The 15,137-nt window shown below is 37.0% G+C and overlaps 1 protein-coding gene across 4 annotated transcripts in view; it reads right to left on the reverse strand.

Annotated features, from left to right (window-relative positions):
* The window catches only part of LOC124612366 (glutamyl aminopeptidase-like), a 294,609-nt gene that overhangs the window by 123,519 nt on the left and 155,953 nt on the right, over positions 1-15,137 (reverse strand). For all 4 annotated transcript variants that reach the window (XM_047140528.1, XM_047140527.1, XM_047140529.1 and 1 more), the window contains 3 exons: positions 7,965-8,145; positions 7,640-7,868; positions 2,727-2,881 (listed from right to left, as the gene is read on the reverse strand). In XM_047140528.1, coding sequence (XP_046996484.1) covers positions 2,727-2,881; positions 7,640-7,868; positions 7,965-8,145 — 565 coding nt within the window. The remainder of the gene's footprint in view (positions 1-2,726; positions 2,882-7,639; positions 7,869-7,964; positions 8,146-15,137) is intronic.

Below are 15,137 nucleotides of genomic sequence, written 5' to 3' on the forward strand. Positions count from 1 at the left end.
AAGTTCTTTGTAAATTTGACTAGAGTATGTAGTCACTGAAATAAAATCACATGCCCTCTCAATGTGAAATTTAATTTTCTTTTCTTCTCTCCTTCTGGGTATTTCACTTTTTTTGCAAGCAGCACAGAATGTGATTTATAATGTGCAAGAGTTTTAACAATAACATCCCTATATTTTGTTTAAATTAGAAATAAATATTTGCAGCTCATTTTTAAGTAGGAGTTCAGTCACTATCATTTCTACCAAAGATAAACACTCTCCTAACTTCTTGGATAAACTTTTTGCCTATAATGATGTTTGTTGCAACAACGGCATCATGATCAGATTCTCTCTGAAGAAGGCTGGATTTTTTTGTACTAAGGAGATATAAAATATCTCTGTGTCTGAGCTGTCAGATTTGTTGTTTGAGCCACTTGCCTAATAACATGTTCAGTATTACTTTGGGAGATTGTTAACCTTTACTGCATGATGTTTAATTTTCCTAGTTATATCAGGCAAATTAACTTCAGCTACTATGACTATTACTATTGTATGATTAGAGATTTTTTTGTGTTACTGAATTTAGTCTGTCTTTGAATGACTCTTCACACTCCCACACTTGTCAGAATTGCTTGTACTTTTCATGTTAATGGCTGAAAATTTTGTTTCAGTTTTTTAATAATTTTTACAATTTGTAGTGTTGTATCAGTACCCGAAGGGCAGTTACACAAAATTAATTCATTCTGTCTTTCATCATTTTCCACCGCTCCCATCATGAAGGAGAGTCTTCAAGGATGTGGGAGAATAAAAAGTATACATTAACCAAGAATAGCAGCCCTTAGATATTAGTTATGTACACACTAAACTGTTCATACGTGTTTTGATTTCACAGACCAAAATAGGGAAAATCAATCCAGTATCAAAGTTACTACCATGAAAAAAACTAGTACTTCTTCAGTTATACTAAGAAACTTTGTTTCTTTACTATTACCTGCTTACTATAAAGGGTTTGGACAAAAATATGGAGACACCAAAAACACAACACACTATCAAGCCAATATGATTTAGGAAACCTGTTGGCTCTTAAGAAAGCCTAGATCATCTCAGAATGGATAAATACAGGTCCTGTATGGTTCTCAGAGATACTTTATACCGTTTTCCTGCGATGTGGAGGTGGCTAGTGATCACTGACACTTCTCTCCAAAGTAGACCATGCCGTGGCCATGGGAGATGTGACACTTCATCCTCAAGCTCACAACATCAGTCCTGAGTCATGCAAGCTGTGTGAACAGATGCCCAGTCATCTTGGAACATACCATTTTTATTGGGGAACAAACATCGTACCATGGGCGGACCTGATCAGCCATAATGTTCAAATAATCCTTGGCAGTAATGCGACCTTGCAGAATATCCATGGAATACCACAATATGGCTGCCCAAATCATCACTAAACAACACCTCCCCTTGTGCCACGTTTCACTTCTGGGACGAACTTGGCAGAAGTTGCAAACAGTGTGTAACAAGACTCATACAACCTAATGACATTCTTCCATTGCTCCACAGTCCAGATTTTATGGCGTTGGTACCACATTTTATATTAAGGGCATTTGCACCACTGACAAATGGTTGTGGCATTATAACTTGCCCTGCAGTTCCCTGCTTATGGAGTTCCTTTCAGGTTGTTGGTGCTGACAGGGTAAATGAGTGCAGCATTCAGTTCTGCAGTGACTTCTGTGGGGGTTGTTATCTTATTTTTCACCACTATCTTCTTCAATGACCATCCGTCATAATCACTCATGTATACTTTCGTCCACATTGTGATTTAGCAGATGATGTTTCTTTGCTTTTTCTGTATGTGGTATAACACTTTGATACTTCGGCTACCTTCATTATGATTGCACTCGCCAGACAAGCACCAACAAACCGCTCGTGTTTGAATTAACTTAATTGTGACATAATGCACCCATAACTACACAGAGCACTATTCTGACCATGACTGACACTTGCAAAAGATTGGAGCTATTGCACAGACGCTATTTTTGGTTACATACAACAGTGCAACCTGCAGGCTTGGCTAACGTCTACATTTATGTCAAGCATGCATTTCTCATGATGTTTTCATATTTTTGTCAACTATACTGAAATGTATCAAACAATAACATGTTCCTACCTTATACATACATTTACAATTAAGTGTGTTACTTATTATGCTGTTAACACAGGCTTTCAGTTCCTGAATGTAGGTAACCATATAGTTTTTAGAAGTCTCAAACAAGATATTTTTATAATGTCCTTTGAATCTGCCAAGTATCCAGTTTCTTGTTCTGTGTCTTCTTGCTAGCAACTTACTAAAGACTGTAGCAACATAATGTGAAAATGAATGAATGATTGCACAAACCCACTGTGAACGCTAGACAAGGAAACAAAACCTACATGAAAGTTAATTTTGTGTGTGTGATCCTGTGGTTATGCAAATCATTATTCATCTGAAATTGTTTATTATATGTTAAGTTATAGAAAATATCATATTGTCTAAATACAACATGTTATAGAGTTAACTTACAGCAAGGAAATTCAAACAACTTTTCTAATGAACAAATTATGCAAAAAGCTTTTTCTATCATTTCATAAAAGGTTAGCCTCAATAATTACAAATTGTTCATGATTCTTTTTCCTCTTCTTCCTTATTTTTACCTTTTCTTGTTTTATAACACAATTTTTAACTGACTACTGCAAGTGTTTTTTACCTGGTGGGCTAGTTCATGTGCAATTACTATTGCAACCCACTGATGGGCAGGAGCAGATGTTTCATCTGGATCATAGAGGATAGATGTTTCACGATAAGTGATCAGGCCCCAGTTCTCCATTGCTCCAGCAGCAAAATCAGGGATAGCAATAAGATCTGTTGAAGAAAGTTTCAATTAAGTGTACCAATGTGTGAAAAAAAGTACAGAAAAACAAATTGCCTAAAAGATTAAGAATTACATTTACAGAACTGTAGGCATTTGATATCTGTAAACTGAGTACAAAAAGTAAAATATAGCCATGGTCAGAGTTTAGTTTGTTAATATTATATGGCACACTATAAGGTTTAACAGCCCCTCTTTGTGTGCATGGATCTACAACTATCTTGACAATGACGATATGGTAGTTTGTACCTATCTGTAGACAAAGTAAGTGTGTGTGTGTGTGTGTGTGTGTGTGTGTGTGTGTGTGTGTGTGTGTGTGTGTGTGTGAGTGAGAGAGAGAATCAGTGTAAACTTCTAGTTTTGCATTTAGTTTAATTTTGTTCGCAGGAACAATGTTGTGAATGTAGATGTGTGTAGTGATGGTTATTTCTGAGTACTCTTAACAGTAGAAAACAGGTATTCCGGTATTCCCCCCCCCCCTCCCCCCCCCCCACCCCCTCCCCTGCAAAATAAGTTTCATATTTACAGAGATGGTTTCACTTACTCTACTCATAAGTTTAGTGTGCCCTGTAAAAACAATGTAATACCACTCCCCAGATGAATGCCAAGTTTTGGCTCTGAAGCCTCCCCAGGCAAAATATCAAAGGCCAAGCAACCACCACTGATGGTGTATGAAAGTAAACAGTCTGATGATGTTGACATGCTAGTATCTGATGTAACACTTGACTCTTTGGTAGAACTAATTGAGCTTGATGTCTGACTGGGCAACCCCCATGATAGATGGCTCCCATATTACAGTGGAACATTAATGGATTCAGGACATCTGTGGATGAACTGAAACTGCTAGGAGAGAAAAACACATTAAGGCCACTGACACCCCTGTGCTACGTGGCTGTAACATTCACTGAAAGGATGACCTGACTGGGGACAGAGCCAAGGGAGGTGCTGCAGTGTTTGGCCACCAACATGCAAGCAGTTGCTGTCTAAATTTATGGGTGTCAGACAATCACTGTTTGCTTGCTGTATCTCAGTCCACAAGATGCAATTGACTCTGAGGCTCTCATAGATATGGTGGAACAACTCTCATGACCTTTTCTCCTACTGGGAGACTTCAATCCCCATAATGTTTTGTGGGGATTGACTTCTACTTGCCCTCAGGGTCGAGTTTTGGAGAGCCTCATGACCTCTCGCGATCTGTTCACCCTTAACATAAGTGCTCACACTCACTTCGGTACTGCTATTGTTTCATTCTCAGCCATTGACCTCTCTGTTCCCCAGCCCTCACAGACACTATTTAATGGGAGGTCATAGCTTTATACCAATAATTCTCTACATGCTAATTTTATGGGAAACTGGTAAAAATCTGTGTGTGTTGTCAAGTCACCCGTTATCTGTCTAAAACTGCAACTTCACATGTAGGTAAATTTAATTTTATTCCTGCAACTTAAAATAAAGTCATTTTAATTTGAAGTGTAAATCACTATGTTCTGTCTGTATCAATGAAAATGACCGCAAACGTTAATATATCAACCTTTTATCTTCACTCATGATCATGTTGAGACAATGACAGCAAAATCTTCAACCAGAAGGTTTATGACAGTGGATATTTCCACTGATGTTACTGTGTGTCTCCAAAAAGCAAAGGTTCGTTCTGAGCTCTTGTTCCTCTAGAAAGTTTCATAATTTTGTTGTTTTGTAACTTTTATGATTAAAAATGTCATCTTACAGTGAGCTTTATGACATAGCTGCATGACTTTGAAATATCTGAACAATCTCATCCCTTTTCTTATTATGAAACAAACATTGGTGTACAGAAAACCATAGGGTGGACAGGAGGTAAATGCCTATTAAGACTGTCATGTTACTTTCTTTGCAGTGGTAGAAATTTATTTCCGTAGAATGATTTCTGTCAACGCACAAGTGGGCTCAGGTGGCTACTGCAGGCAGCAGAATTGGCTAGTTCAGAGCCATGTTCTTAAACAGGGTTTACATAAAGTCCGGGAATATTTCAAATTATTTATTGCACAAGAATTAAACATTGTACAGATGTCATACATATTGCATTTTGAAGAGAAACTCTGAAATCTTTTTTTTACTAATATTCAATATGCGAACCACGAGTGTCCCAGCAGATGTCAATATGGTAATCGAATTCTTGCCATCCCCATCCCAGCATGACATCGTCGACTGTGGCAGTCACTTGCCGTATTCTCTCCCAGAGCTCTGCTACATCACGTAGTAGATGCAACACATACACCAGATCTTTAATGTGTCCCCACAGAAATAAGTCACATGGAGTGAGATCTTGTGATTGGGGAGGCCATTTCATGAAACAGCTGTCCTCTTCTGTAGCATGGCTGATCCATCAATGCGGCAGCTCCGTATTCAGGTACGCACTGATTTCATGATGAAAATGAGGTGGAGCCCCATCCTGTTGAAAGATGAACAGAGAGTCCGATTGCATTTGAGGCATCAGCCATTACTGCAACATGTCCAAGTAGGAACATCCAGTGACAGTGCTCCCAGCGACGAAGAAAGGCCCACACAGTTTGCAACTTGACACGGCACAAAAAACCTTTACCTTTGGGGAATAACGCTCAAATTCAATGCATTCATGTGGATGCTTTGTACCCCAGATATGATGAATATCCCTGTTCACTTTCCCATTAGTGTGAAAAGTGGCTTCATCACTAAAAATTAAGCGACCAACAATGTCGTCCCCATCCTCATTCAATTGTTGCAACTGTGAACAAAACTCAGAACGCTTGTCTTTGTCGTTGTCATTGGGCTTCTGCACTATCTCCAATTTGAATGGTTTCATAGACAGCTTCTGTCGCAGGACTTTCAACACTGTCATTGGACCCATTTTGAGTTCGCGGGATGCACGACACACCGATTTCTTTGGACTCCTTACGAATGTTTCTCATAGGTGCTCCACATTCACTTCACTCACACTGGGACATCCACTTCTCTTTGCCAGGTACAAGCAACCTGTCGTAACAAATTTATTGTGCCAGTGGTAAATGGCCTTCCTTGTTGGTGGCTTCTTACCATAAGTTGGTTCTAAACATCCGTTGAACAGTTGTAGCACACTTGTTTTTGTCGAATTCCAATGCACAGAAAGCTCGCTCCGCACCTGAACTCACCATGTTTGTGACTAGAGATGACTATCGGCAAATTACCAATCTATGCTGTGGCAGTATACATGAAAAAAAATTTCAGGGCTTCTCTTCAAAATGATATATGTATGATATCTGTGCAATGTTTGGTTCTTGTGCAATAAACAACTGAAAGTGTTCCTGGACTTTATGTACACCCTGTACTGTGTGACTTCTTCTTATGGAGATGTGTGAAGGAGAAAATTTACCAGACAAAACCACATATGCTGGGTGATTTGAAAGATCACATCCAGATGGTTCTTACTAATGCTAGACAAGAGCTCCTGTTGAAGTCCATCTGAAAATATTGTCAAACTATTAGATAAATTGTTGGAATATGCTCGCACTTATGTGTGTACTGTAAAAACAATTTGTATCTTCCCACTGATCATAATAAATCTTGTTTCAAAAAATAGGCAAATTATTTTAGGAAATATTAGTAATTTCCAACACACTTACTTTCCATTTGTCTTATATAATAGAGCCCTTGTGTGCCTAAAAAGAAACAACGCTTGAGGAGGAACTAAAATGAACGAAATTAACCTGCCTGTACCTTTAATCTTCTCTTCTTCACAATAGCAACATATTTAGACCATAAACAACCAAGTCCAATGCAACCAGTCACTAAACTTTAAACCTTCAATTATGACATACTGTGGAATCTTTGCTCCATCTTTAGGTGTCAGTTTTGAGTTTAAGATCACAAACATTGCTCCTAGAATGGCAAAATATTAAAATTAAGCTTTTTAAACATCAGTCACTCTGATTGCATCTACATTTGTGGTTTAATAAAAGCAAAGACTTAGCACTGATGTTGCATATCTGCAATCCTGTGAATCCACTTTGCATGTTTCCTTCAAGAATTCTGCATTTGAGCATCACACACTAAATGCTAACAGATGGTACCAAAGGCATTACGCATATTAGCACCTTCTGATTTACACAGATGTTATAAGTCTTTTTTCCTTCTAGTGTGCAGTAATTATTATGATTTTGTATGTTAGTGGACATTACTTTTACTTATTTTTGCAGACTATATTCCTACATAAATGAGTCTTGTAGCAAAGCTTCTGAAACACAATATTAGTGAAGAATTAAAGTTTAGTGACTTGTTACAGGTTGCTTATTAATTTTATAGTTTAAACATACAGTCATGGAATCAGCCTAAAAAACATGGAGAGAGAGAGAGAGAGAGAGAATGTGCGTAATTAAAAAAAAATCTAAATTAGAAACAAATTTTGATTCTGATGCAGCTGAAGTGGCACTTGCCTTAATAATAATAATACTTTATCACAGAAGGCTTTTAAAAAAGACCAGGAAGAGTTATGTTTAATTCCTGTTGTTTGAATTTAGGTGACACTGATGGCTGACTATTAGAATTTGTTCTGTTAATTATTATAGTGTACATTAACCCTGAAGGGGACTACATTCAAAAACGGCCCATTTTTAGATGAACACACCGTGTTTCATTGCCACCTCATGTTTTTTCTCCCATTTGTCTTAATACAGGCACAGAATGAAGATGCAACAACATTTAACACCAGACAATATTACTTTTAACATAGCCATGCTGATCTACAAAAAAGTAATAACCTTGTTTAGGTAATGGGTACTGAACTCTGAAAAAGTCTTCATAGTAATCCATGATATCAGTTGCAGTCTTAAGTGCAAATTTTGCTTGTGGTATCAAATCCCTTGGAGCATATACTGATACATTAATATCTCTTCTGTTTGTCTTGCTGCTGATATAGTCATAATCACATACAACAAAGGCAACGAGGTATGTACTCATTTCAACAGACTCCCAAAAGTCATCTCTCAGCTGGAACAGTAGAAGTTATTTCTGATATATTTGAAATCGTCAAAAGGAATAAACAGAAGTTATTAATGCAGAGTATTATGTATTACACAAACTCACTAATCCAGTTCCCATATAAAAACCAGCATCTTCTGTAGTTTTAACAGGCATATTGAACAGGGCAATATGAAACCTGTCTCTGAAGATGGACATTTTAAAGCGAGCTTTAAACTGTGGTTCATCAAAGCATGGAAAAGCTGATCTTGCATATGTTGGCTCAAAGTGAGTTGTTGCAAGATATCTGAAACACAAGAAAATAAAAATGAATACATATTATTAAAACCTACTTATACTAAATAAATTATAAACTTTGGGCACAAAAAATCATTTCATGGTTGATAAGTGTAGCTATTTCAATGTAATTCAAACTTTAACATTACTTGGAAAAATACAATTAGTTAACAGCTGCTGAATGTCACCTAAGAACAACATTAATTTTAATATTACTGAACAGTATAAAATTGGTTTTTTGCTATTGTTGCTAGTTATGGTGCAAACGTGGTTAACACTGATGAGTCCATTTGTTTACATTTTCTTTTTTTCTTTTTTCCTCCATTTTCTACCTCATCTTCAGGCCCTAATAAAAGATCTGAACGTTATCTGATGTCCCTGCAAAACACGTTTCATTATCTAGTAGGTCTTCATAATAGTAAATATCTGATGACCATTTGTTATTCTACTTCATGTAATCTTGTGGTATGCACCCCAGTTGAAAGCATCTGATAATTCCTTTATAGATCTTTTCATAGGTGTATGAGATCCATAACTTGCTAATGATTTCCTTCTATGTTGCCCTATTATTATTATTATTATTATTATTATTATTATTATTATTATTATTATTATTCTCTTACATTTATCACACTTTATTTTAAAAGGCTTTGTTTGAAGTTTTGCAATTTCTTTCAGTAGTAACATATTTTACTAATCTCACTGTTGGTAGTTTGTTTCTCTCAGATATCTTTAATGTGTAACCATTTCACTACCTCTTCTTTTGCTATCTCCGCAGCCTAGGTTATTAGTCACACAAGTTACACTGGCAAATTCATGTATATCTGTAAGCATACCAGTCAAAACATTAGTAACCCCCCGTCCCTTCCGCCCCGAAGACAACTTTAGTAATGCCCTCAATTCAGCAGCGAAGCAGGACCACAAATTCTTCACATATGCTACACCTAGATAAGGCCAGTTATTAATACTGCATGTTGTGGAGCTGTCAAACTAGGAATACTGATTGCTATGTTTCATTCATTGTTCCAAACAGTCCCAAACATTTTTTGTGGGATTAAGATTGAGTGATTTAGGAGACCAGCCAATGTGTGATAGGTGCCCAAGTGTTCATCAACTATGAACACGTGCATGTACAGGTGCAAAACACAAAAATATTCAAACACTGCAATAAATGCGCCCTTGAACATAAATGCAGATGTTAGCCACGACTGCAGGTTGTGATGTTGTATTTGACCATGAATGGCACCTGTCCAATGTCTTCAGTACAGTGTAAGTGTTATCATGGTAAGAACAGTATCTTATGTAGTTGTGAGTGTATTATATCAGAGCTAAGTGAATTCAAATGTGAACAAATTGTTGTTGCTTGTAAGGTGGATGCTTTTATAAGCAAGGTAGCTGAAATGTTTGGTTTATCAAGAGGCACTGTATTGCACAATATACCACATACTGGGAAAGGGGAAAAACCATCATGTGCTAAGCGACAATGGCTCATTGAAGAGAATTGTGATGAGCAATAAGAGAATGGCAGTCGCAGAAGTCATTATATAATTGAATGCCACACCCATGTACCTTGCCAGCATCAAAACAACATGAAGGGAGCACCATAAGCAGGGAATTGCAAGATGAGCTGGAATTTCAAAACCACTCATCAGTGATCGAGAAGACAGTGTTGAAGGCATAAAACCCAGACTGTGGAGCAACAGAAGTCTTGTTTCACACTGTTTCCAACTTCAGCCCACATTAACATTGCAAGAGTGAAACAGGGTGGGTTTTCGGTGAATATTTGGGCAGCCATATCATGGTATTCCATGGGCCCCATGGTTACTCTGTAAGCTCTTTTTACTGCCAAGGTTTATGTGACAATGCTGGCTGATCAGGTCCATCCCATAGTACAATGTTTGTTCCCAAATGGTGACGCTGTGCCCCACGATGACAGGACCACTGCCCACATAGCTCACACCACCCAGGACTAGTTTTATGAGGCTGAGCATGAATTGTCACATCTCCTCTAGCCACAACAGTCACCAGATATCGACATTATTGAGCCTTTGCAGTCTACCTTGGAGAGAGAAGTGTATGATCACTATTCACCTCCACCATTGTTACCTAAACTTGGCACTATTTTGCAGAAAGAATGGTGTAAGGTTCCCTTGGATACCATACAGGACTTTTCTTTATCCATTCTGAGCTGACTGGAAGCTGTTTTGAAAGCCAATGGTTTTAGTACACCTGTATTAGGCATGGTAATGTCTTGTGATTCTAGTGTTTCAGTATTTTAGTCTATCCCCTGGAGCTCTGTGAACATTACTGTTGTAAACTTGGAAGATGAGATTTTCCACAGCATATCAATCAGGAAGATGAAGAAGAAAGGGCCACACTTGGTCACCAAGAATGTAGAAATAATTATCCTCTTCCATGTTCCTGATAATTTGAACATGAGAGCCCAAGTTATTATGCCAAAACAGCTCTAAACCATCGCAGAAATACCTCTGGCCTAATTTACACACTTCATAAATTACAGTTTAAGCAACTCATTGGGCAGCTGATGCTCTTAAAGCATTACATCATTTAAAGAGAGGCATAATATGAACAGCTTTAAATGCCACTATGAACAACAGCATTTTATGTGGTAATCATTGCATGCAGCTCTCTTCACGATGTTCACTTGGCCAAGTATTTGATACTCACCAACATTCACTGACAACAGCAATTCTTGTTGGCTTTGAAACTTTTTGTCAATGACAAGGTATGATACTCATCTTTCCCAGGAAAGATATTGATAAACCATCTCTTTTTTTTAAGAACCACATCTGCATTTGTTTCTCATCTGATAATTAGTCTGCAGTCTTAACCTGTTTCTATACAAGCATACATAAATGGTCTACCACAACATTGACCATTACACACTGTGATCATCCTACTGCAGAGGTTCCCAAACTGTGGGTAATTCCTCCCTGAATGGTAAAATGAAATTTCCTGAGCAGTAAAAGTCAAAAGGATATGACTGTGTCTCTCATAAAACTAAATTATTTTCAAAATATCATCATTATTAGTGGCAGTGTTTAGAACAAAGCAATGGCAGACCAAAGTCTACCATTTTCAGCCAGCTCAGAAATATGGAGTCCTGCAATCAAGTCATTACAACAGTAATTATAGTTGATTTTCAATGGCGATGCAGGGTGCGAGTGAAACTAGCTTCACTGGGGAGGCGAGTGGTGCAGCTTTCTATTCTGAGAAATTACACGTAGCACTTGTGATGCACTAAGAGTTACTTCACTATTTATTCTACCACACAAACTACAGAGAAACAGCTCTTTGAAAAGAAATGTTGGAGTAAAGGTTTAAATATGTTTAAGTAGAATTTTGACTATGATAGCAAGAAACAAAAAAGAAGGACTGTAATGTACCTGGAACATGACTTATGATGTATGCCGACTGTGAACAAAGCAACTATAAAAAAGGTGATTAAAAGTAAGCCACACCAATCATCTACCTCTACATCTACATGGATACTTTGTAAATCACACTTAAGTGCCTGGCAGATGGTTCACTGAACCACCTTCACAATAATTCTCTATTATTCCAGTCCCTAACAGTGCACAAGGGAAATGAAAACCTATATCTTTCCATGTGAGGTCTGATTTACCTAATTTTATTATGATGATCATTTCTCCCTATGTAGGTCAGTGTCAACAAAATATTTTTGCATTCAGAACAGAAAGCTGGTGGTTGAAATTTCACGAGAAGATTCTGCCGAAATGAAAAACAATTTTGTTTTAATGATATCCACCTCAAATCCTGTATCATGTCAGTGATGTCACCTATTTCGGGACAATACAAAATGTGCTGCCCTTCTTTGAACTTTCTTGATGCACTCCATTAATCCTATCTCATACAATACAGCAGTACTCCAAAGGAGGACTGACAAGTATAGTGCAGGCAGTCTCTTTAGTAGATATGTTACATTGCCCAAGTGTTCTGCTAATAAAATGCAGTCTTTGGTTTGCCTTCCCCACAACATTTTCTGTGTGTTCTTTCCATTTAAGTTATCTGTAATTGTAATTTCTAGGTATTTAATTGAATTTATGACCTTTAGATTTCACTGATTTATGGTGCAAAAGAAGTTTAATGGATTTCTTTTAGCACTCGTGGATGACCTCACACTTTTCATTATTTAGTGTCAATTGCCAATTTTTGCACCAAACTGATATCTTTTGTTATTTTGCAATTTGTTTGGATCTTCTGATGGGTTTACTAGATGATGAACAACAGCATCATCTGCAAACAACCTAAGACGGCTGCTCAGGTTGTCTCCTAAATCATTTATATAGATAAGGAACACCAGAGGGCATATAACACTACCTTGGGGAATGCCAAAAATCAGTTCTGTTTTACTTGATGACTTTCCATCAGTTACCACGAACTGTGACCCCTCTGACAAGAAATCATGAATCCAGTCACATAAATGAGATGATATTTCACAAGGATGCAACTTCACTACAAGCCGCTAGTGTGGTACAGTGTCAAAAGCCTTCTGGAAATCTAGAAATACAGAATCAATTTGAAATCCCTTGTCAGTGGCATTCAACACTTCGTGTGTGTAAAGGGCTAGTTGTGGTCCACAAGAACGATGTTTTCTAAAACCTTGTTGGCTATGTGTCAATAGACCATTCTCTTCAAGGTAATTCATAATGTTTGAACACATTATATGTTCCAAAAGCCTGTTGCATATCGACATTGCTGATAAGGGCCTGTAATTTATTTGATTACTCCTGTTACCTTTCTTGAATACTGGTATGACCTGTGCAACTTTCCAGTGTTTGGGTATGGATATTTCATTGATCGAGTGATTGCAGATGATAGTTAAGTACGGAGCTACTTTATCAGCATACTCTGAAAGGAAATCAATTGGTATACACTCTGGACCAGAAGACTTGATTTTATCAAGTGATTTAAGTTGATTCACTACTCCGAGGATATCTACTTCTAAGTTACTCATGCTGGCAGCTGTTTTTGATTCGAATTTTATAAAATTTACTTTGTCTACAACAGTGAATTTTGAAAGACTGTGTTTAGTAATTCTACTTTGGCAGCAATGTCGTCGATAGTATTTCCATTGCTATTGTGCATAGAAGGCACTGACTGGGTCTTGGCACTAGCTTACTTTACACACAACCAGAGTCTCTTTGGACTTTCTGTCAGGTTGAGACAAATTTTCATTTTGGAAACTACTATAAGCATCTAACATTGAAGTCTGTGCTAAATTTTGGGGTTCTGTAGAAGATCACCAATACTGAAGATTTTGCATTCATTTAAATTTGGCATTCTTTTTTCATTGTTTCTGCAACAGTGTTCTGACTCATTTTGTGTACCAAGGGGGATCAGCTCCGTTGTTTGTTAATTTATTTGGTATAAATCTCTCAATTCCTGTGGATGCTATTTCTCTGAATTTGAACCACATCTGGTCTACACTTACTTTGTTAATTTGGAAGGAGTAGAGATCGTCTCTCAGGAAGGCGTCAAGTGAAGTTTTTTTTGAATAGGTATATTTTACACCTATTTTTGGAGGATTTGGGAGTTACAATATTCAATCATCTTGTTGACTCATTAATTCTTGGTTTAATAAAATGCTTACAACATATAAATAATATGTATCTTACATCATATTAAAAACGAAAGTAGTCAAAAACCTATTTAATTCTAAAGTTTTGTTCGGTACAAACGTTGGCTGCATGCACTAACTGCCCCAGTGTTACACAGTCAGCACATCATCTTTATCCTGTTCGCAGCATCTAATGTCTCTTGTATGTGGAGCCATCTACATACCCATACTGTTCTGGTAATCTTTTGTTTGTAACTAACACTACATTCACTCTTATCATGTTGCTCTCAGGTCAAATACACACACCACCTGGAACACCATCTGAAAATGCAGAGAATGTATTTTGCATATATACACGCGGCATTTTCAGATGCTAAAGAAACAATTTAAACTGATAAAAATGCACAGTTTTATGAATATGGTGTTCCTTTTAAGTTTGCAAATCCCAGAAACCTATGCTTACAAAATTATCAAATAAACATTTACTGTGAACTGAGGAAGTTCAATACAACACAATACCTTCTGGTCACATTTTGAGAAATTTTATAAACCTATTATACATTAGCAGATCTCATTGCTTTAATTATTCTTATTATCTCTGCTGTTTCACAGTATTCTCAGAGTTGCACTTGAACAGGTATATATTTTTTATTCTAATTCTGTTTTTATCTCATAGTTTCTTGCCCCACAAAACTCTCAAAGCACTGTATATTAGTGAAAACACTGTATAACCTACAGTGCTGCGATGACCTATTGTTCATCAGTATACAAGTTACAGAATTCTAATCTTTGGCATGAATATATTTCAGACATCCTTCAAATGGACTGTGTTCAATGGGTCTAATAAACTGTCTTCATACCATGCTGATGAGTCGTGGAACATGGAACCAACATCTAATTATGCAAGATCTATCAGCCATTTTACTTTGCACATGCGGTAAGTATGTAGCTGCTGCCATTGCTTTTCTTAGAGTCAATAGCAGCAAAATGCTAACAATGAAATGAATTAAAACAGTGCCATGCAACATTAATTGTTTATGCAAATTTGTAGTTTTTTTCAGATTTATTGTCTGTAAATGAGTTCTTTCATTTAGTAGTTAAGCATGTACCAAAACAAATCTCTACTGGCATAAGTCAAATCAAGAAATCTACACTAAAATCCTGCACAACGCTAACAATATTACTATTGACAAGAGGAAAGCAAGAAACTTGGCACTTGTTCATGTCTCATGAAAATCAAGGCAAATCTCTGGTAGTCTAATGAATTCTTCATGTATTTACCTAAACAAATTAAGTAAGCCAACAGGAGACTAATATAAAGTCATTAAATACTGATCAGGTCCAGTGTTTTTCTAGGGCACTATCTGTTTTGTAGGGAAACAGTTTTAGAAATACTCTTC

The sequence above is a fragment of the Schistocerca americana genome, chromosome 4, assembly GCF_021461395.2.
Source record: "Schistocerca americana isolate TAMUIC-IGC-003095 chromosome 4, iqSchAmer2.1, whole genome shotgun sequence".
Taxonomy (NCBI): domain Eukaryota; kingdom Metazoa; phylum Arthropoda; class Insecta; order Orthoptera; family Acrididae; genus Schistocerca; species Schistocerca americana.